The sequence below is a fragment of the Rhineura floridana genome, chromosome 21 (genome assembly GCF_030035675.1).
Source record: "Rhineura floridana isolate rRhiFlo1 chromosome 21, rRhiFlo1.hap2, whole genome shotgun sequence".
Taxonomy (NCBI): Eukaryota; Metazoa; Chordata; class Lepidosauria; order Squamata; family Rhineuridae; genus Rhineura; species Rhineura floridana.
This window is the reverse complement of record NC_084500.1, coordinates 14,613,490-14,635,819: the sequence shown is the minus strand read 5'-3', so window position 1 is coordinate 14,635,819 and position 22,330 is coordinate 14,613,490. Positions and strand designations below refer to the sequence as shown.

The following is a 22,330-nucleotide window of genomic DNA, read 5'->3' as shown; positions in this document are numbered from 1 at the left end:
ATCTGCTTTGCATGCAGAAGTACCAGGACTGTGGAGTCAGAGTCGTGGAGTCGGAGTCGTGAGCAGTTTTGGGTGGAGTAGGAGTCGGTAGAAATGTACTACAACTCCCATCAGCCCCAGGGATTGGGCTCGTGGGAGTTGTAGTTCAAAAAAGTAACTTTTCCAAGCTCTGGATTCACGTGGTGGTGGTGAAATGCCTTGTGCTACCATTTTACTACAGTAAATTTGTTATTACTAGTTAATATACATTTGCCATTTATGAAGGAGTCGGAGTCAGACAGTAGAAAAATAGAGGAGTTGGAGTCAAAGGTCTGACGTACAGACTCCACAGCCCTGAGAAGTACCCAGGATCTCCATTGGCCTTTTCCAACCCTGTCTGAAACTCTGTTTTAATTCTGAGCTAGATGGGGCAATGGTCCAACTCAGTATTAGTCAGTTTCCTTTGGTTTTTATTGACAGTATATATTAGCATTCTATTTGTATTCTAGCTTTGTGATTTTGAGTTGTTGTTTTTGCTTTGTAAACCACTTTGAGGTTTGTTTTAATATTAAGTGTGCTATAAATTGATCAAATAAATAATTGTTTATTAAGTTATGACTCCTTAATAGTCTACAATCCCCTGTAGTGTTTATGTTTTAAGGAAATAAATGAAGGAACTGGAAACTCTTTTAACCTACTCATTTTACCTCACCCAAAGAGCTATTAGGGATGATATATAGGAGCACTTCCTAGGGATCAGTCATCTGGAGGCAAAGTTAGTTCCAACTGTGAAACTGTCCATTGTGACTAGTATCCATTTAATGCTACAATTTGTTTTTGTTTTTGTTTTTTAAACAGTGAGAGGCAGGGTGGTGTCCTTGTTAGACCATTGGCTTTTGGACCAGGGAAGAGCTCAGTTCAAATCCCTCTTTCACCATGAAATTCACTGGGTGATCCTGGGCTTGGTGAAGTGTCTCTCAGAGGGTTGTCATAAAATGGAGCCAATCCTACCTTGTATTTCACCCTGAACTTGTTGGAACAAGGGTGGAGTATAAATATTGGTAAAAAATAATTTATTTCTTTTTAGAAACTGAAAAATAGGGGCTGTAGCTCAGTAGCAGAGCATCTGCTTTGCATGCAGAAGGTCCCTGGTTCAATCCCTGGCAGGGCTGGAAAAGAGTCCCGTGGAGGGCTGCTATCAGTCACTGTGGACAATCCCACGCTGGATGGACCAACGTTCTGACTCACAGGCACCTTATGTTACTAAATTTTGCCCCCCTAGATCACTGTGTTCGCTGTATATCCAATAATATCACTTATTACTGAACTAACCATTGAAGCACACTTATTCCCTACTTCACTGGCGGACTAGAAGTCCAGTTTACCGATGATGGCCACGTTCCGAACTGGGCACTTGAAGGAGCTTTTTTTGTCAAAATAAGTGGCCAGTTTAAGCACTTTTTAAAAAAGTAGTTTACATGTAGTTTAGTACATGTAGTAGTTTCGCTTCCAGAATAGGTTCCCATTCCGCACATGCTGGCCTTTGTGAGCTTCACTGAAACTTACTGAGTAAGCCCTCTTGATGTGCTGGCTGCATTGCATCTTTAATCTGCTGCACTTCAGAAGATTTGTGAGGTCTTGTATTTCTTGCTGAAATGCAAACAGTACCATGTGATAGATAGAGAAGGTGTAGCCAATGTGGTGCCCTCCAGATGGTTTGAACTCCAGTTCACATTATCCCTGACCATAGGCCATGCTGGCTGGGGCTGATGGGAGCTGTAGTTCAGAACATTCGGAAGGCACCAGGTTGGGGAAGGCTGATGTAGAAATTCAAAGCATAGTGTATATAGATGACACAAACCATAGTTTGGCACAATATCTGAATTGAGCCAATGGATGTATTCATATGATCCTCCTAATCCACAGTTTGCAGGTTCAGGAATGAACAACAGCTTTCAACTTGGTCTAGGTGCAAAACATAATTTGCCATTGCATGCAAATGCAGCACCTATGATTTGAGTAAAACATCATTTGCCTAGGGACAAGGATGCCAAACCATGGTTTGATCTTTGGGACCAAACTATGATTTGAGCAAATCCTTGCTTGCTACGTCTGAAGCAACAGCAACTAGAAGTTTCTACTCTCTGCTCACATGCAGGAAGAAGGGAGCAGAGTGTGAGTGAACCACCTCTTATTCGTGAGTACCCTGACCATGGTTTGAAGGATCATCTGAATATGTCTACTGTGACTGCATTCAGGCTTCAGAACAGTGCCTTGTTCCTTTGGGGCTCCCCTATCTGTTTCCATCCTCTTCTGGATGCAGGTAGAAAATTACATTAATTGTTTGTACAAACCATAATTTGTTAACAAATTAATATCCAGCCAGTGCAGATCCTGGTTTAACAACTTGGTTTGTTAATCAAGTATGGTTTGTACAAACAACAGATTCCAGTACTGAGGCCGCATTCATGCCATACGTTTATTCCTCATTAAATAGTCATGGTTTCCTCCAAAGAATCCTGGGAAATGTAGTTTGCAAAGGGTGCTAAGAGTTGTTAGATTTCCCTCCCAGAGCTACAATTCCCAAAGTTCTCTGGAAAGAGGGACAACTGTTAAACCACTCTGGGAGTGGTAGCTCTGGAAGGGAAAAGGGGTCTCCTTATAACTCTCAGCACCGTTATTATTTATTGCATTTATATAGCGCCCCATAGCCAAAGCTCTCTGGGTGGTTTACAATCTTTGCAAACTACACTTCCCAGCATTCTTTAGGGGAAACCATAACTGTTCAAAGTGAAATAATAGTGGGATGTTTGGTGTGAATGTGACCCGAGACAAAAGGGGGAACTAGTTTGGCACAAACAGGGAACAGAAGCTTAATTTTTGCCCAGATTGTGTTCTCATCTCAGCAAACCATGGTGTGTTGGGACATCTGGATGCCCTTTCTGTTCTCATCCTTATCTACTATACAGGAATGTTTTTAAGAGAGAAACAGGGCGTCCCTGTGTAATACCTCCCTTTTCTAACTGAAAGGAAGGATGGGTTCCAGATATGAATAAATAAATGAATGCATTTTTGTTACCTACAAAAATGGAACACTCAGTATTAGGTTTGCTGACTGCTACGGTTTCTTGTCTACAGAGTCTTGATCTTTTATGAGCACTCCATGTTATGAAGCATGCATAATTGAGTAGACACAGCTATGAATTAGTAAAGTGTATGCTGCTGTGTGTTAGCACACCCAGTGAAGCCTTTACGTGAGGCCTTGTGCTTCTCAAGATAACATGTGAGCATATGCCCTTCATAACATACTGTTCCTTAATCGTACCTTGGTATTGAATTAGTTTTTTCCCCTACATGTTGATCCTAGGAGAAGATATGCAATCTCAAATAGTTAAAACCACAGCCTAGGTTGTGGCATGTTTTTTTCTAAAATTATTCATTGGTATGTTTTTCTAGAGCAAGGGTTGTATCCAATAAAGTTTTACTCGCTTAGAGTAGACCCACTGAAATTAGTGAGCCTAAGTTACTATATTATTATTTATTAAATTTATATCCCGCCCTTCCTCCCAAAACGAACCCAGGGTTGAAAACTTACAAATGATAAAGTATCTAAAAGGAATTCTGGTACAGATGCAGACTGGGATAGACTTCTGCTTGTTGTTGGAAGAGGAATGTCTTCAGTAGGCATCAAAAAGATAACAGGAACACTGCCTGTCTAATATTTAACAGGAGGGAATTTCACAGGGTAGGTGCCACAACACTAAAGGCTCAATCTCTATATTGTGTGTGGAACAGATTTCATGATAAATTGGTATCTGCAGGAGACCCTCACTTGCAAACCACATGGATCGATTGGGTATATAAGGGGTGAGATGATCTTTCAAGTATCCTGGTCCAAGCTTTATAAGGCTTGATACACCAGACCCAGCACCTTGAACTTAGCCTGGTAACTACGGGAATACCCCACTATACGGACCTTCACTTTACGGACACTCGCAAGTATGGACACATTTACAGTAGCACTATTCCCCTGTTTACGTACGCTCGCTTCGCAAGAACAGACACTTAACAGCATGACACCACCGCCCGATCAGTTTCCAACTACAAACTTTTTCTTAAAATAAGGCCTACTGTGTTTATTTTAGTTATAAATACGTTATTTACATCAGTTATGCCTGTATATGACGATTGCAGTGCAGTATATGCATCGATAAGTGAAAAAAGGTGCTTCACTTTAAGTACATTTTCGGTTTACGTACTCGCTCTGGACCCATTGCGTACATTAATGCAGGGTATTCCTGTAATTGGCAGCCAGTGCAATTCTTTCAGCAGCAGTATAACATGGTGACAATATCTGGCCCCAATGAGCAGCTGCATTTTGCATCAGCTGCAGCTTCCGGACTAACCTCAAAGGCTGCCCCACACAGAGCGCATTGCAGTAATCCAAGTGACTCATGTCCTTTAATTTTAGTGGGTCTGCTCTGAGTAAGATTAACATTGGATGCAACTCCCAAGTGCAGTTAGACCACTTGCCAAATGGTTTGTTGTTTTGGTCATGCTGCTTCCATATTCTTCATTTATGTGTGGTTCCCACGTGGAGGAAGTATGCAACCATGTGCCTTATTGTAGGGTGGAAATTTGTGGAATTGCCTATTTAACCACAGTTGCAACAGGAAACTTGAAAGTGTTATAGGCTTCAGAAGATGTATGAAGGGTCACCCGCAGTTGGCAGGTTCATATTTATGCGGATGCCAAGGGGGAAATAGTTGAAAACAGTCAAGTGCCAGTGGAATGCAGAGATACTATTCACTTCAAATCTGCAAAACAAATAGTGTCAGATTACACTTCTTGCATTACCATTTGACTTTACTGGTTTTCCCTCAAACATTTTATTTATTTTATTTCTTTATTATTTAATTTATATCCTGCCCTTCCTCCTGGCAGGAGCCCGCTTTGCACACATTTTCCTAGGCATATGCTTTCATGGACTAGAGTCCATGTCATCAGAAGCATGGAAGTTTAGCTGGCAGGTGTGTCTCTCTCGCTCCACACATATACATGGGTGCTTTGAGAAGCTTTGGCTTGCCAGATGTTCTTTGACCATTTGCCCTGCTGGCTAAGGCTGATGGAAATCTGGCAATATCTGGAGGGCCAGAGATTCCTTAACTGTGCTCTATACCCACTGATATATAAGCCTGCCAACTAACCCTTCACACACCTGATGAAATGGACTCTAGTCTGCTGAAGTGTATGACATAAGACAATGTGTTAGTCATGGGAACCTGAGAAGCCTGCCTTATGCCAAGTCAGAACTTCAGTACATCTAGGGGAGGGGCCATGGCTCAGTGGTAGAGCCCCTGCTTTGCACACAGAAGGTCACAGGTTCAATCCCAGGCAACTCGGGGTAGAACTAGGAAAGTGTCCCTGTATGTGGAGAGCTGCTGCCCATCAGTGTAGACAGTATTGAGCTAGATGGACCAATAGCCTCGCGTAGCATATGGCAACTTCCTAGCTCAGTATTGCCTACTCTGGTAGCAATTTCCAAGGTTTCAGGCAGAGGACTTTCCCAGCCTCACTTGGAACAACCAGGGCTTGAACCCAGGATGTTCTGCATGCAAAGTTGGTGCTCTGCCACTGAGCTGTGGCCCTTCCCACCATCAGCTGGCCCTGCAGCTGTTCCCACCACAAAAGATGGTGATGGTCCTACTATGGTTCTTTTGAAGGGCTAGATAAATGCTTGAAGAATGGATCTACCTGTGCCTATTAGCCATGATATAACTCTCTGTGCACAGAGGGGAGCATACCTTTTGAATGCAGGATACAAGAGTCAGCCACAGCATGGATGGGTCTGTTGCCCCAGTGCCCTGATTATGAGCACCCACTGTGAGAAGCAGTATGCCTCTGAATAACAAGGGCTGAGAATCACAGGAGGGGAGAGTTGCTGTTGCGCTCGGGTCTTGCTTGCGGGCTTCCCACTGGGACATCTGGTTGGCTAGTTTGAGGATGCCAGACTTGATGGGCCTGCCGCCTGACTGATCCAGCAGCAGGGCTCTTCTTAAATTCTTGTCCACAAGCGGCTAGCTGTCATTTGACCTTCAGCTAGATGGACTCGCATTCTGATCCAGCTCCTAGCTGTGCAGGTTTGGACCCTCCCATGTCATTGAGCCTTTTCTGCAGCCAGCTAAATGGATTTCCTCTTGTACACGTTGTCTTTGTTTCTCCAGCAAGAGACAGAGGGAAAGAATTCTCTTCAAAACATGGCTAGGACATTATGAAGGAATTAAAACAAAACAAAAAACCTGGGCAGGATTACAGTGCTGCATGTAAATCATCTGAAAAGGCAACACTATATTAGGGAAAGAGAAGCTAAGACAACCTGAGAGAGGATTTCATGTTGTTCTTTTCTCTGCAGTTGCAACATGGAGTTACGATTTAAGGTTTTTAATCCTGTAGTGAAGTCAGTGAGATCTTTCTTGCTGAGGGCTTCGTTCGGAACAAGGAACTACAGCGAAAGGCTCATATTGTGCGTTCAAGGATTGACTCAGGAATTCTTGTTGTTTCCTTTTTCATAGGAACATAGGAAGCTGCCTTATATCGAGTCAGACCCACTGGTCCTTCTAGTTCTATATTGTCTACACTGACTGGCAGTGGCTCTCCAGGGTTTTAGATGCGGTCTCTCCCAGCTCTACCTGGAGATGCCAGTTGAACCTCCTGCATATAAAGCAGATGCTCTTCCACTGAGCTTCTCCAATGAGGGTGTTATACGTCATTACTTCTACTGTACTTACTCAGACCTAGAAACATGGGAAGCTGCCTTATACTGAATCAGACTGCCTAGTTCTGTATTGTCCACACTGACTAGCAGCAGTTCTCCAGGGTTCAGGCAGGGGACTTTTCCAGCCCTCCCAGGGATTGAACCTGGAACTTTCTGCATGTAAAGCAGATGGCCTACCACTGAGCTATGGCCCTTTCTCCTAGGAGCATCCACTTTGGATGTATTCAATTCCAGTTTAGGGAGGATGCCTTCATGTGCCCAGGCTGTCTCCCATTTAGATGCTGGCAAGGTCTGTATATACTCAACGGTTCCCAAATGTGACCATCATTTACCTAATTGGCCTGGTTCGCACAACACAGTAAACCATAACGTGGCTTACTGAGAACGTGTTAACATGCAGGCTCTTGGAAAGGAGCTAGCAGCTGCCTTACTCCTCTCCGGTCCTTTTTGCTACCATGTCATGCTGTGCCTAAACCAGGGTTGGGCTTAGTGTGTCATCCAGACTGGGACTTGTGCTTAAGTTCTCTCTAACCAGAAGCAGCAATCAAGGTTTGTTTTTGCTCACGGCACGTGCTTAGTGAGGACAGAGCTTAACCATGTCATGGCAGCCTTTCCGTAGCACTTAGACCAGCCCTCAATTTGATTGTTTGCAGATTTGATAGTGGTTAAGTGGGAATGGCTTAGAGAGAAACCATTGGCAAAACTGCGTGGCTTGCAGGCATTTCTGGAGGCTGCATGTACTCCTCCTTTCCAGAGTGAATTCCTCCCCTTTTGCCTTAACTGCTATGAAACATAACACACCCACCATGACATCAGTTGTGGTTAAGGGTAACGGGGGTCCTTATAACCAGGGTTTTAAGCAGACTTCGAGCCCTGGTTTCAGACACTGGTGAACAGGAACCCTGATCAGTCTTAACCCGGCGTTTCTCAAACACTTTGCACAGAGAGTCCCCGTACACTTATTCTGCCTTCTGTCTCTGTCCTTCCCCCCCCCCTTCGTAGCACCATCCATGTATTTCAAAGCAGAGCATGAAGAATTGCTTGCATGTGGTCATGTGTGTGCGGGCTGCTTGGCTGGAACACTAATCCGACACTGAGTTTAGAAAAAGGAAAAGGGGAAGACCAGTGACTCCTCCTAAGGCTGTACACCAGAAAAGCAACATTAAAAATAAACAGCACCCCTTTCCAAATTGAGGTGATGGGTGTGTGAGGGAAGCAATCGCATCCCTACAAATCCAGTGTGAATCGGTCAATTGAAATTGGTTTTTGTAAGCCGCTCTGAAACATTTTCTGGCTTCAGGGCACCAAAACAAATGCTGCTGCCGCTGATGATGATGATGATAAATTTAATATCTCTTTACCAGCGGTTCTTTAGCTCAACCATATTTTGTTTGGGTGGTGAAGGGATTGATATTCCTCTTGGTTCGGGTTCCTCCCCCAAAACCTTTTGCACCCCCTTTCCAGGCATTATGGACTCTTATCCTGTCCCACACTGCCTGTGGGGCAGTGGTTAGAGTGTTGGACTGGGGACCTTATAGGGGACCTTATAGCTTATAGGCCCCGTTTGTTCCAAAACCTGCTGTTTTTGTTCGTTCTCTCTTGCGCACGCACACACGCATAAACCCCCCTCTCCTTGGTGGGGGTGATGTTGTCATCTCCAAACACTTTAAAGGAAGAGAACGCCATCAGTGACCACTTACCACGACGGCTGTATTCTACTTTCACTGTCTGAGGCACTGCACCTCTGAATGCCAGTTTCTGGGAATTGCAGGTGGGGAGAGCACTGTGGCACTCAGGTCCTGTTTGTAAGCTTCCTGTGGACATCTGGTTGGCCATTGCGAGAACAGAGTCCTGGATTAGACGGGCTTTTAGCCTAATCCATCTGGGCTTCTCCGATGTCGTTATGATGGGTTTCCCATTTCACACATTCCTGGGAGATCTCTGTCTTAAGAAACAGCCTTCTAACAATTAGTTGTTGTTGTTTTTTTAAAAAAAAGTTTTTTGTTTAAAAAAAAATAGGGGTGGCCATATTAGTCTATTGCAGCAAAAACAACAAAGAGTCTTGTTGCACCTTAACAACTTACCAAATTTTGTCATGGGATAATCTTCCATGGGCCAGAGTCTACTTTGTTGGATGCATGAAGAGGAATCTGCCATTACAGGGTTATATACACATGGTGGACAATTATAAAGCAGTGTAGTCAGAGGGGAATGAAAAGCAAACAGTACCGATAGTGACAATTCACTTACTGCTAAAATGTAGGCAAAGTATGCAGTTACCCTTTACAACTGCAGTGATAGGTGATAAAACAGCCAGCTTGGCAGTGTTGAGCTAATTGACATCTGTAGTGGGAAAAGAAACCCCAAAGAGGCATCAGGTGTTACTGTAAGACAGAGGTTTCAAATGGTGGCTCACAAGCTCCATTCAGCTCTCCCGCAGAAAGGTTGTGGAATGGTCCAGAATATCTGTCTAGCCTGGATTTTGTCTGACAGCTAAACGTGAAAGCCAGTGTGTATTGTTCCTGCAGTGTGGAACATTAAAATGTGCCTAAATTAATTGGAGAGCCACTGTGCTGGTAGTGGTTAAGAATAGGACTAGAGAAACCCAGGTTCAAATCTCTGGTTGGCCGTGAAGCTCTCATTGGGTGACTTTGGCCTGATCACACTCTCTCTCTCTCAGCCTAACCTTGCAGGGGTTGTTGAAATAACAAGCGCTGTGAAAGAGGGGTGGAATAAAAATGTAATAACATTCATTAAAGTTGAAATTAATATTCTCCCCCCTCCCCCCAAAAAAAATCTGAAGGGCACCAGGTTGCAGTAGATGGACCTAGCTCAGTGTTCCATCTCCATCAGCGGAGTGGGCATGTGAGTTCCAGTGTTGGAAGGATGGCGGGAAATAAATAAATAAATAAATAAATAATATTATAATAATAAAAACAGTACATAAAACAGTGCATCCTAAAAGTTGTGGGCAAATCATAAGTTCTTTGCCTGTTGCTGAAAAGATAGTGCCAGCCCTCTCTGGGGGAGGGTGTTCTTGAGATTGGGGTAGCCACAAGGGCAGACCCCCCTGTTGCTGGTCACTAGCTGTCTCATCTCTGAAGGTTGGGGGTGGAAGAGAACCAGAACACCCCCCCCCAAGAAGATCTCATTAGCCAGGCAGGTTCGAACAGGAGAAGGTGGTATCTTAGTCCTTTCCACCCTAAAAGAATGCCCATGAATTCCTGAACAAATTCATAGTTCAGAAGTTCAGAGGTGATGGGAAAGCTATCTTTTAAGAGCTGTTTGCCATTTTTTGTTCCTGTTGAGGAGCCCTAAAGTTACTTCCCACGGAACCTCAGGATTCCCCAGAACACAGCTAGAATAGAGCAAAGGAAACAAATCCCTCCATTATATCTTTGCATTAACTTTCAAATGACTCCCTTCACATTGAGTCACCCAGTTGGGTTTTTTCCCCATGCCGTTTGGATATATAGCTTTGAAATTCTACCAAGGATACAGTCATTTTAAATGTGTGTGTTGGTATTTAAGGGAAGAGATTAGCGGCGATATGCCAAGCTGTCAGAATTTCTGATAAGGTTATTAAAGACCAAGGCAGCCTTCCAAAACATTTAATCCATGTGGATGGAACTGGCAAATTATGAGTCAAGAAGCTTGCTGTCCCTGCTCCTGCTGCTTTTTTTAAACAGAGGAGTCTTTTGACCTAGTAAATAAACAACCCAAAGTATTATGCTGTGTTACAGCTTATATGCTTGTATCATGGTTGTTGATAAAGCGTCTAGTATAGTAAAACTATGATTCTGATAGCCTGATGTGCTTCCTCGCATTTAATCCTAGTGCACTATACATTTAAAGCACTATTGTACCACTTTAAGCAGTCATGGCTTAAAACAAAAAGGGATTGCGAAGGGCTCCAAACTGAGTGAATGGGCGGAAAAATGGCAAATGCAATTCAATATAAACAAGTGTAAAATTATGCATATTGGAGCAAAAAATCTTAATTTCACATATACGCTCATGGGGTCTGAACTGGCGGTGACCGACCAGGAGAGAGACCTCGGGGTTGTAGTGGACAGCACGATGAAAATGTCGACCCAGTGTGCGGCAGCTGTGAAAAAGGCAAATTCCATGCTAGCAATAATTAGGAAAGGTATTGAAAATAAAACAGCCGATATCATAATAATATTGAAATAATAATAAATAATGCCGTTGTATAAATCTATGGTGTGGCCGCATTTGGAATACTGTGTACAGTTCTGGTCGCCTCATCTCAAAAAGGATATTATAGAGTTGGAAAAGGTTCAGAAGAGGGCAACCAGAATGATCAAGGGGATGGAACGACTCCCTTACGAGGAAAGGTTGCAGCATTTGGGGCTTTTTAGTTTAGAGAAAAGACGGGTCAGAGGAGACATGATAGAAGTGTATAAAATTATGCATGGCATTGAGAAAGTGGATAGAGAAAAGTTCTTCTCCCTCTCTCATAATACTAGAACTCGTGGACATTCAAAGAAGCTGAATGTTGGAAGATTCAGGACAGACAAAAGGAAGTACTGCTTTACTCAGCGCATAGTTAAACTATGGAATTTGCTCCCACAAGATGCAGTAATGGCCACCAGCTTGGATGGCTTTAAAAGAAGATTAGACAAATTCATGGAGGACAGGACTATCAATGGCTACTAGCCATGATGGCTGTGCTCTGCTACCCTAGTCAGAGGCAGCATGCTTCTGAAAACCAGTTGCCGGAAGCCTCAGGAGGGGAGAGTGTTCTTGCACTCGGGTCCTGCTTGCGGGCTTCCCCCAGGCCCCTGGTTGGCCACTGTGAGAACAGGATGCTGGACTAGATGGGCCACTGGCCTGATCCAGCAGGCTCTTCTTATGTTCTTATGGCTTCCCCCCAAAGAATCCTGAGAACTGCAGTTTGTTAAGGGTGCTGAGAGTTGTTAGGAGACCCCTATTCCCCACACAGAGCCCAGAACAGTTTAACTATCAATTCCTCTACTCAGGGAACTGTGCTGGGGGTGGGGAAGGGGGAATAGGGGGTCTCCTAAAACTCTCAGCATCCTTAACAAACTACAGTTCCCAGGATTCTTGGGGGGGGAAAGCCATTATTGTTCACAGTGGTATAAGAGTACTTTAAATGTATGGTGCAGCAGGGCTGTGGAGTCGGAGCAATTTTGGGTGGAGTCGGAATCGGAGTCGGTACATTTCTAGCCCCAGGGATTGAGCTCGTGGGAGTTGTAGTTCAAAAAAGTAACTTTTCCAAGCTCTGGATTCACGTGGTGGTGATGAAATGCCTTGTGCTACCATTTTACTACAGTAAATTTGTTATTACTAGTTAATAGACATGTGCCATTTATGAAGGAGTCGGAGTCGGACAGTAGAAAAATAGAGGAGTCGGAGTTGAAGGTCTGACGTACTGACTCCACAGCCCTGTGGTGCAGACTAGGCCTTGTTTTTTGGATATGATCCACCCAGTTAGCCCCAAGGAAAGCAGGAATATGGATGTAGATTCACAGACTCCCTCTCATGCAGGCGTTCCTCACTCCCTTCCATAATTTGTATTTACCCTAATGTAGTGTTATGCATACATCAGTGCTAACCAGGATTTATACTTTTTAACCATAGTTTGAAACCCCAATTTTAAGTGGATTTGTGAGCCATGATTACGAGGCAGTCCTGGGTAGCACAAACGGTGATTAGTCTAGTGTCAGTGTGCCCACAACACCAGGAAACCCACTGAGTTCAGTGGGGCTTTCTCCAAAGTAAGAGTACATAGCACCTTTCATATCAATCTGCCTGTGCACTCAGTTAGTAGAAGAGCTTCTACTGATGGTTCCTATGTTAAATGAGGTGTGGAGTGTAGGGGCTCTGGGAAGAACCTTTTCAGTGGTAGGTCTGCATCTATGGAATGACCTTACCACAGAGGTGCATCTTGACCCAACTTTGTGTTCTTACATACATCTGGTTAAAAAAACCCCATCTTTTCTGCCAGGATTTTTATTTTATTTTATTTATTTATTTATTTAATTTATATACCGCCCTAAGCCCAAGGGCTCTCTGGGCGGTGTACATAATAATAAAACAATCAGAGAATATATAAATACAATAATACAATGGAATCAAACAAAAATAATCAAAATAGCAGCAAAATACATCAATAAATATTAATAGTACACATTAAAATGTACTATTTAAATGTAAAACGAAGAATGAGTGGCGACTCTCACCAACCCAGCTCAGCCCTCATCACCCAGTAGTAAACCAGGTGCATGTGTGCAGGGGGTGGTGGCTCACCTTGATCTGGTACATGCTCTCTGCTTCAGCCCGGCTCTTGGCAGCAATGTCTTCATACTGTGCTTTGACCTCAGCAATGATGCCATCCAAGTCCAGGCTGCGGTTGTTATCCATGGACAAGACCACAGAAGTGTCATTGATCTGAGACTGCATTACACGCAGCTCCTCATCATACAGCTGCCTCAGGAAGTTGATCTCGTCAGTCAGGCATTCCAGACGGGACTCCAGCTCAATCTTGTTCATGTAGGCCTCATCCACATCCTTCTTCAAAAGGACAAAATCATTCTCCTTCTCAGTACGATGGTTGATTTCATCTTCATACTTAGTCTTGAATTCTTCTACAAGGCCTTGCATGTTGGCCAACTCAGCATCCAGCCTTGCTCTCTCCTGCCCCAAGCCGTCCAGCTGCCGGCGCAGGTTGTTGATGTAGGCCTCAAACATACTGTCCATGTTGCTTCGGGTGGTTTTCTGATTCTGCAGGAGACTCCATTTGGTATCCAGCATTTTATTCTGCTGCTCTAGGAAGCGAACCTTGTCAATCAAGTTGGCGAACTTGTTGTTGAGAGTCTTGATCTCCTCTTTTTCTTTGGTCCTCACTTGCTGGATGGTGGGGTCGATCTCCAAGTTGAGCGGCGCCAGCAGGCTCTTGTTCACACTGACGGCCGTGATACCCCCCATGCCGCCGCCGACGGAGGACCCTCGGAAGCTGCTGGCGCTGCCGCCGCCTCCAAACCTGCTGCCCCCATAGCCGGAGGAGGCGTAAGAGGTGCTGACTCGAGAGGCGGTGACGGGGCCCGCCGTATAGGAGCGTATAGGATTTTTATGGTGCTTTTAATTGTGCTCTTTACATAATTGATGAAAATTATTTTAATGCATTTGTTTATTATGTATTATGTTTTTACATTGTCTTTTTTAAAAAAACAAACTGTTCTGTGACCATTTTTGGCAAAGGGCTGTATGGAAGTCTCAACATATTAAAATATTAATTGCATCCTTCAAAGTGCTTTGCTTTGGCTTGGTCAGTACCTATATTCATTTTAAAAATGTGTCATTCATTGCAAACATTTTGAGCTTTAGTTACGTTGCATCCTCATTCTCTTTTCTCCCATTCTTCAGAGGCCAGAAAAGAGGGCTTCTGTAAAGTAAAACAAAAAAATAAACTGCTGTGCATCTAAGTAAAGCCCTCAAACTTTCCTTGAGTTCAACCATCTTTGGGGGAATTCCCCTCCTTTTAAACATTTGGCAGGCGGCCAATTAGGTTGGCAGTCTGAGCTTCCATGGGGAGCTTTAATAAGTGCCAGGGTCCTCTAAGCACTTCTAATATACAGTTAGTGAATGATCAAGCACAGCTTCCAGCTATTTTAAGCGAGCAAAGAAGACATTTCAAAATCTGTCATTTTTCCAGGGTCACCGTACATGGGAAATTCAGATGCTGGAGTATTTGCAACACAGTTTCTGCAAAGCAAAATGGAACACTGTGAGGATTACTGCATAGCAGTGTTCCTCAACCTTGAGTCCCCAGATGTTGTTGGATTACAACTCTCATCATCCTGACCATTGGAGCAGATGGCTAGGGATGATGGGAGTTGTAATCCAACAACATCTAGGGACTCGAGGTTGAAGAACACTGACGCATAGCATGGGGTTGCCAGTGTGGCACTTGTAGGTACACATACCCACAAAGGTCTTCCCTGGTGCCCACAAGATTCTCTCCAACTGGCTGAAATTAGGCTTGAAAGAAAGCATTCAATTGTTGCAAGATGAATTGCTTGTGGTGTGTGCTTGGTTGGGGGAGGGGTTATGCCCACAGCAGTTTCTCCAGTTTGCAAATGTGGCCACAGGCCCCGAAAGGATTGTGATCCCGACACGGAGCATAGTACATCAGCCTTGCCAATAAGTCCACTAAAAACTACTAGCTCATACACTGTTTTCTTTTAAAGTAACCCACAGCTATACCAATAAACTATCAATAAACTGACAGCCCATGACTTGACTTTAAGGTGAAACTGACCACCCCGTGTCTTTGCTTTACTTTAATTTCGAATTTGCCATTTTTGGGCAAGATCATTGAGCGAGTGGTGGCTAACCAGTTGTCAGCACACTTGGATGAAACGGATTATTTAGATCCATACCAATCGGGTTTCAGGACTGGACATGGTACTGAAACAGCCTTGGTTGCTCCGGTAGATGATATGAGGAGGGCACTAGACAGGGGAGAATTCACCTTTCTTGTCCTCCTGGATCTCTCAGCGGCTTTTGATACCGTCGACCACGGTATCCTGTTAGATCGCCTGGAGGGATTAGGAATAGGAGGCACTGTTTTACAGTGGTTCCGTTCCTTTCTCTCTGACAGGCATCAACAGGTAGCATTGGGAGATGAGGTTTCAGACCCTTGGCCCCTCACTTGTGGAGTACCACAGGGTTCTATCCTCTCTCCCATGCTATTTAACATCTATGTAAAACCGCTGGGAGCTATCATCAGCGGTTTTGGGCTGCGGTGTCACCAATATGCTTATGACACGCAGCTCTATCTCTCCTTTAAATCTTCACCGGAGTTGGCTGTAGAGACCTTGTCCAAGTGCCTGGAATCCGTGAGTGGGTGGATGGGAAGAAACAGACTGAAGCTCAATCCTGATAAGACCGAGGTGCTACTTGTGGGTGACAGGGGAAGGTTGGGTGTTGCTGACCTGAATCTTAATGGGGTAAAATTACCCCTGAAGGATCAGGTCCTCAGCCTCGGGGTTGTTCTTGATTCCAAGCTGTCCATGGAGGCTCAGATTTCGGCAGTGAGCCGGGCAGCTTGGTATCAACTACACCTCATACGGAGGTTGCAACCCTACCTTCCTATTCATCAGCTCCCACAGGTGGTACATGCCCTGGTCACCTCTCGATTAGACTACTGCAATGCGCTCTACGTGGGGTTACCCTTGAAAACGGTCCGGAAACTACAACTGGTGCAGAATGCGGCGGCACGCCTGCTTACAAACAGCCACCACCGTGATCACATCATGCCGGTGTTATTTCACCTACATTGGCTTCCAGTTGTTTTCCGGTCCCAATTCAAGGTGTTGGTCTTAACCTTTAAATCCCTATACGGTCTCGGCCCAGTTTACCTGAAGGAGCACCTCCAGTACCACCAACTAAGCCGCCCGACCAGATCAGCCACACAGGGCCTTCTCTCCGTCCCACCAACGAAAACAGCTAGGTTGGTGGGGACTAGAGAGAGGGCATTCTCAGTGGTGGCGCCCACTCTCTGGAACTCCCTCCCGTCTGATCTTCGCCATGCCCCTTCCCTGGATACATTTCGCCGAGCCTTAAAAACATGGCTCTTTGGACAGGCCTTTGGGGTCCCCGGGGTGGGCTAATTTCTTTATATTGTTTTAAAATTGTCTGTTGATGGCCCTGTACTGCCGCTTTTTAAAATGGTTATTGTTGACTGCACTGTATTTTATTATGTATCTATATTGTATTGTTGAATTTTAATGTTGTACGTCGCCTAGAGTGGTTTCGGCCAGATAGGCGACACAAAAATTAAATTTATTATTATTATTATAAGACACAGGGTGGTCAGTTTCATCTTAAAGTCAAGTCACAGGCTGTCAGTTTATTGATAGTAAAGCAAAGACAGGGTGGTCAGTTTCCCCTTAAAGTAAAGTCACAGGCTGTTAGTTTATTGATAATAAAGCAAAGACACACGGCGGTCAGTTTCACCTTAAAGCAAAGGCACAGGCTTGAAAGCTTATCCATAGCAAAGCAAAGTTGATCGGTTTCACTTTAAAATAAGCCTTTGTTAAAAGGAGCTTGGTTCCTGGAGGATTCCTTAACTGAGATATTACTGCATATCTATATCTTTGAACAATATATACTTGCCTGAGATAAACCCTTTTGACAACACTACTGTTTCTAGTATCTTCATTTCCCTCAGAATGGAGCATACTGCAGTGTAGTAAGCAAATTGTTGTTGGCTTGTGCTCTGTGTAAAGAAAAAAAGAAGAGTGGAAGTATTGTACTTTACTGGCCAGATCTAAGCGAATAAAGCCGGTAAACCCTGATGTCTCTCATGAGTGTTACAAAGAATCTGCAATCCCAAAAGCTATTTTTTTAAAAGAGAGAGAGAGAGAGAGAGAGAGAGATAGCATTCCTGAGTTCTTTCCCACTCCTCCTGTTAAGAAAGAAACCTTCTTACTTCCAAAACAGTTATTGTGGCAGGGGGATGGGACGGGACACAAAGGCTTGTTGTAGCTTTTACTTTGCTTTAACAATTTTAAGAGCTTAAAAGACCCTTTGCCATCCTTGCAGCCCCTCCCAGATGTTTTTAGACTGCAGCTCCCATCCGCCTCGGCCAGTATGGCTGTATGATGCTGGGGCAGATGGGACCAGCAATACGAACATAAGAAGATCCTGGTGGATCAGGCCAGTAGCCCATCTAGTCCAGCATCCTGTTCTCACATTGGCCAAGCAGATGCCCCAATGGGAAGCCCTCAAGCAGGACCTGAACGCAAGAGCATTCTCCCTTCCTGTGGTTTCCAGCAACTGGGATTCAGGAGCATACTGTCTCCGACAGTGGAGATGAAACAGCCATCATGTGGATAGTAGCTGTTGATGGTCTTATTCTCCGTGTATTTGTCTGATCCTCTTTTAAAGCTGTCTAAGTTGGTGGCCCTCACTGCCTCCTGGGGGAGCGGATTCCATGGTTTTAACTGCAAGTGGCATGAAGAATTCTTTATGTTGTCTGTCCTGCAACGTCCAACATTCGGCTTCATTGGATGTCCCTGAGCTCTAGAGTTATGAGAGTGTTTATGAGAATAAAGTTGGCGAGAGGGGGAGCTTTACACTCCTCTCTCTGTGCTCGCTACCAGTATTCAAGCCGGGAACAGAGAGGTGGGGGGGGAAGGGGGAAAGGTGCAGTTAATTCAAGGTTTCTCCCCATCCCACCTATTGCTTTTATACATGAATGGGGCAGGCACTTAGAATGATTCTCTGCCCCTTTTATTTCGTAGCTGTAATGTTGCCAGGTTCACCAGAGAGCATAGGACTTTGTTTTTTTAACCATACTAGTGAGCTTTGATTTGTGAGCCTCTAGCTGTGTGCATTCACCTTGAACACCCATGGATTCATGTGATTATTAATTCCCACAAGCAAAAACGTTTCCCCCTTCCAGCCCATTGATATCGTCACACTGGTCAAAGTGGGTGGGACCAGGTAGATAACTTGAGAGGTTAATCTCATCATCATCAAATACTTTATTGCTTCTAGCCATTGGCCATCGCAAAACACATTTAAAAACACAACAGTAAAATTTGTACAATAAAATGCAATATGTTCTGTCTTGGGAAATCATGGCTGCTCGGCTTTGTTTGAATTGTCTTTCACTATTTGGGCTCTTAATCTCTTCGGTGCCATGGCAAAGTTTGTAACCGCAGTGGTCACCTCCTTAAAATTGTCGGCCAATAGGTCAGTAAGTATAAATTCCTGTACTAGGCCCTCTCTAGGTTTTAGGAAGGGGTCTAAAAATTTATGTCTCGGGGAATTGTAGAGAGGACAGTAGAGCATGTAATGGGGGAGGTCCTCAATCATATTATTCCCGCATATACAGAAACGTTGGTTTCTTGGCACTCCCTTATACCTTCCCTCTAAAACTGCTGAGGGCATTGTCTGAAACCTTATTTCTGTAAATGCTCTGCGTTTCTGTGGACAGGAAAGGGTGGAAAAATAAGCGGCGGGAGTGTGGTTTATTTTGAAGAGCGGGAACCAGGTCGAAAACTGAGAACTCGACACTCGGCGTCTATCTTGAGACTCATCAAAATTGAGTACCCAGTTGTTCAGCTCTTTTGGGGTGAATAATTTAAGATCGTAAGGTGCTAGATTGTAATGCTCAATTAAGAGTTTTGTAGATTGTGCCCACCCCCCTTTTTGAATTTGTTCCTGCCAGCAACCTTTGACTAATGCAGAATCGTCCAATAATAGGATTTTCCTCCAGAATCTTAATGCTGCCAAGTCAATTTTTGCAGTTAATGAGTGTATTCCCACTTCCGTCCTTACATGTGCTGAAGGGGAGCTGCGTGGGAGGCCCAGGATCTGTTTTAGAAAAGAGTTTTGTAGAGGCTCTACAGTGCGTTTGAGGGCATGTCCCCACAATTCTGCCCCATATAGTAATTTGGGAATTACTGCAGTTCTATATATTTTTAGGAGGGGAAGGGTTAATTGGCTTCCTCTCGTATAGTAGAACCTTTTTAATTGGCCAAATGTTGTAGCACTGGTTAGTTTGATGGCTTCCTCTTGCGCTTTCCAGGTGAGTGTGTTTGTGAAGACTATGCCGAGATACTTGAAGGACTTCACTTGTTCTAGTCTGCGTCCATTTAAAATCCAAGTGTTTTTTGTCCTTCTGTATCTACCGCAAACCATGATTTTTGATTTTGCCTGGTTTACTTGGAGGTGGTGGGTTTGACAATATTCTTCCAAACCGAGGAGTAATCTTTTTATACCTACTTTGTTCATGGACATTAAAACCAGGTCATCCGCATATAATAGTACTGAAATTTTTTGGGAACCTACAGCAGGGGGAAAGAACTTGGGTGCGGACAGTGCAGGAATTATGTCATTTATAAAAAAATTAAAATAAAAAAATTAAAAAGGAATGGCGCCAATATGCACCCTTGTGTCACCCCTTTCATTATAGGGATGTCACAGGATAAGGCGCCATTCCTTCCTAAACGAATTCTTGCCACATTGGATTGCTGTAGAGATTTTATGAGCCACAGAGAGGTTAATCTTAAAATTGTGAGTTTGACCAAACGGCCCAGTTTTGTGTGAGAAGCAACGCTTTGTGACCCAGTTCTGCAGAGGAAAGCAGCCGCACCCTGAGCTAGGACAGAGCGGTGTTCCAGGCTCTTAACTTAATATTAGAATTTATGTCATTTAATACAACTCATAAAACTCTTCCCGCCTCCCCCCATCCCAATCTCTCTTCCTGCAGCTTTACCAACAAGGCCGACTCTGCCAGCTGGGCAGTGAATTTTGCGAACTAGAAGTTTTTGCAAAGGTGCTTCGAGCTTTAGATAAAAGGTAAGTCTGTCCTTTAAAAAAAAAAAAGGCAGCTCCTCTTGCTTTGCAGAATAAACAGTTTTCCCTGTAAAAAAAACAGTGCAGGCCAGCCACCGCTTATGCCTCTATCCTCCTCCCTTTTGAGTTCTACAAAGGCAACGCTAAGGCTGAGGAGAAGGGGGAGGCTAGCAGCCTGCGCCAACCCCTAGCCTGGTTGTAAATAAGGAGGTAGGCTGAGTCTGGCGAGGCAGTGCCCCTCCCTAGTGGAGCAGCCTGCACTGCCCCCCACTCCACCGAATAGGCTTCAAAAACACTTTCTGTTGGCTACAATAAAAGCCTTATGTCAGCACTTGTGATTCCAGTGGGGGGAATCTTCTGGGTGCCAGGGAAGAGGTATGCAGACGCCACATTCGTGACCCATGGTGAAGGCAATCAGAATTTGAAGTTTCTTGTAATGGACAGGATCTACTAGAGAGCCCTCACGCTTTTGTCTGTGTGTGTGTGTGTTCTCCTTGAGTTTCCCTCTCTAAAGTCTAGAACAATGTTTAAACACAATAGAAAATGAGTGCACAACTTTCCCAAGTTCCCTGTGCCAGAGCACTCAGGAGAGAGGAAGGGATTGCTGGCAACCACAAATAAGCCAAGGCAAAGAGGCTTCCGCTAATTGCAGACGCCCACTGGATTCAGCATATTGGAGAGTGTGCTCAGCTACTGTGGGCAAGGCTGGGCTTGAAAAGGGAGAGAGAGCGAGAAGCAAAATTCTTCATAAAATATGTTTTTGTCCATCTGCTTAACAGTCCTGTTAACAGGCTCTGGCAGTTGCTTTTGTGTCAGCGTGGTGGAAGTACAATCAATTAAGAGCTCTTGAGCCTTGCGGTGCTAGCATATTTCACGTGGCTGATATTGGCCATGGCAGGAATTCCGAATGATGGATTGCTTCCTGTTTTTTGCAAATCTGTGCTGGGGGTGGCTTTTTGGATTTTTGTGAAAATTGTGTATGTGTGTGTGTGTGTTTTCTTCCCCCAACCCCTGTCAAGGACGCAACATAAATCCATTTGGTGTTGTAAAATACAGCAGCTGTTAATTTTGGGTGTACACGTGCGAATCATAGATGAACTTTAAGTTGTTCACCCGCATTTCTGAATCCCTTTATTGCTGCAAAAAGAGATTGATACAGGAAGGCAGGCAATGCATCTGTTCCACAAGGTTTAACCAAGCTGTGATCGATGGTTTTATTTTATTCTTTGGTGAATCACTTGATATTTCAGTACCTACTGCTTAAAACAGAAACTTGCAGTGCAAATCCTAAATATGGTTATTTGGGAATAAGTCCCCTTGAACTCATCACTAAGCATCACTAGGGTTGCAGCCTCTACAAATTTTAATAGGAAGGGGGTAAAAAGTTGCTGTATTTTCTTTTCTTTCCCTTCCAGACATCTACTTCATCACTGTTTCCAGGCATTGATGGATCATGGAGTAAAAGTGGCATCAGTCCTGGCCTACTCGTTCAGCAGGAGGTGTTCCTACATAGCAGAATCAGATGCTGCTGTGAAAGAAAAAGCTATCCAGATTGGATTTGTCTTAGGTAACTGTGGGCAAGATAGGATGTCAGGCTAGTTCGCTTGCTTGAAACTTCGTAAAAAGGCACATTGGGGGGGGGAACACTTTGGCTTTTTAAAAAAACACACACCAAGAGTTCCTTTAAAAAAAAAAAATCCTATCTTCAAAAGAAAGTCCCAGGCTGTGGTCTGAAGGGATGTGAGCCACCGCCCTGCTGAAGCTAAGCAGGGTCAGGTTTGGTTAGTGCCTGGATGGGAGACCGCTTGGGAACCATATGTAAGCCGCCTTGGGTTTCTATCATGAAAAAGAAGACGGGGTATAAATGGTAATAAATAAATAATAAATAAATAAAAGTCAACACTGCATGGCTTGGATCCAGAGAACTGCCCAGCCAGTAATTATAATAGTTCTTCCTTGATGTTAAGAGCTGGTCATGTCAACCAGGGATGGGAAACATCTGTGCCCCCCTTCCCAGATGTTGTTAGACCCCCAAGTCCCATCAGCCATAGCCAGCATGGCTCATGGCCAGGGATGATAGGAGTTGTAGTCCCAACAACATCTGGAGGGTATCAGGTAGGTGCAGGCAGCTGTAGTTGGTAAGATTCCTTCATTCGATTAGGGGGTTCAACTAGATTACCTCCAACTCTGAAAGTTTTATGAGTCTATTCATAAATAATC

General features: G+C 44.2%; 2 protein-coding genes across 2 annotated transcripts in view; one reads left to right on the top strand and one right to left on the bottom strand.

Annotated features, from left to right (window-relative positions):
- The window catches only part of APPBP2 (amyloid beta precursor protein binding protein 2), a 46,175-nt gene that overhangs the window by 5,875 nt on the left and 17,970 nt on the right, over nucleotides 1-22,330 (top strand). The window contains exons 2-3 of the mRNA XM_061604796.1: nucleotides 20,025-20,113; nucleotides 21,526-21,677. Of these exons, the coding sequence (XP_061460780.1) occupies nucleotides 20,025-20,113; nucleotides 21,526-21,677 (241 nt within the window). The remainder of the gene's footprint in view (nucleotides 1-20,024; nucleotides 20,114-21,525; nucleotides 21,678-22,330) is intronic.
- LOC133374474 (keratin, type II cytoskeletal 8-like) lies at nucleotides 13,001-14,722 on the bottom strand. The gene is made up of 2 exons (XM_061605497.1): nucleotides 14,681-14,722; nucleotides 13,001-13,876 (listed from the first exon to the last, which is right to left on the bottom strand). Exons 1-2 carry the CDS (start codon nucleotides 14,720-14,722, stop codon nucleotides 13,001-13,003), a joined length of 918 nt encoding a protein of 305 aa, XP_061461481.1.

Excerpts from the sequence above, each read along its gene's own strand:
- LOC133374474 (XM_061605497.1), bottom strand. The coding sequence starts at position 14,722 with ATGTGTACCTACAAGTGCCACACTGGCAACCCCATGCTATGC. Across the intron at positions 13,877-14,680 it reads CTGGCAACCCCATGCTATGC|CACCATAAAAATCCTATACG; the intron begins GTCAGTGTTCTT and ends CACAATTAAAAG.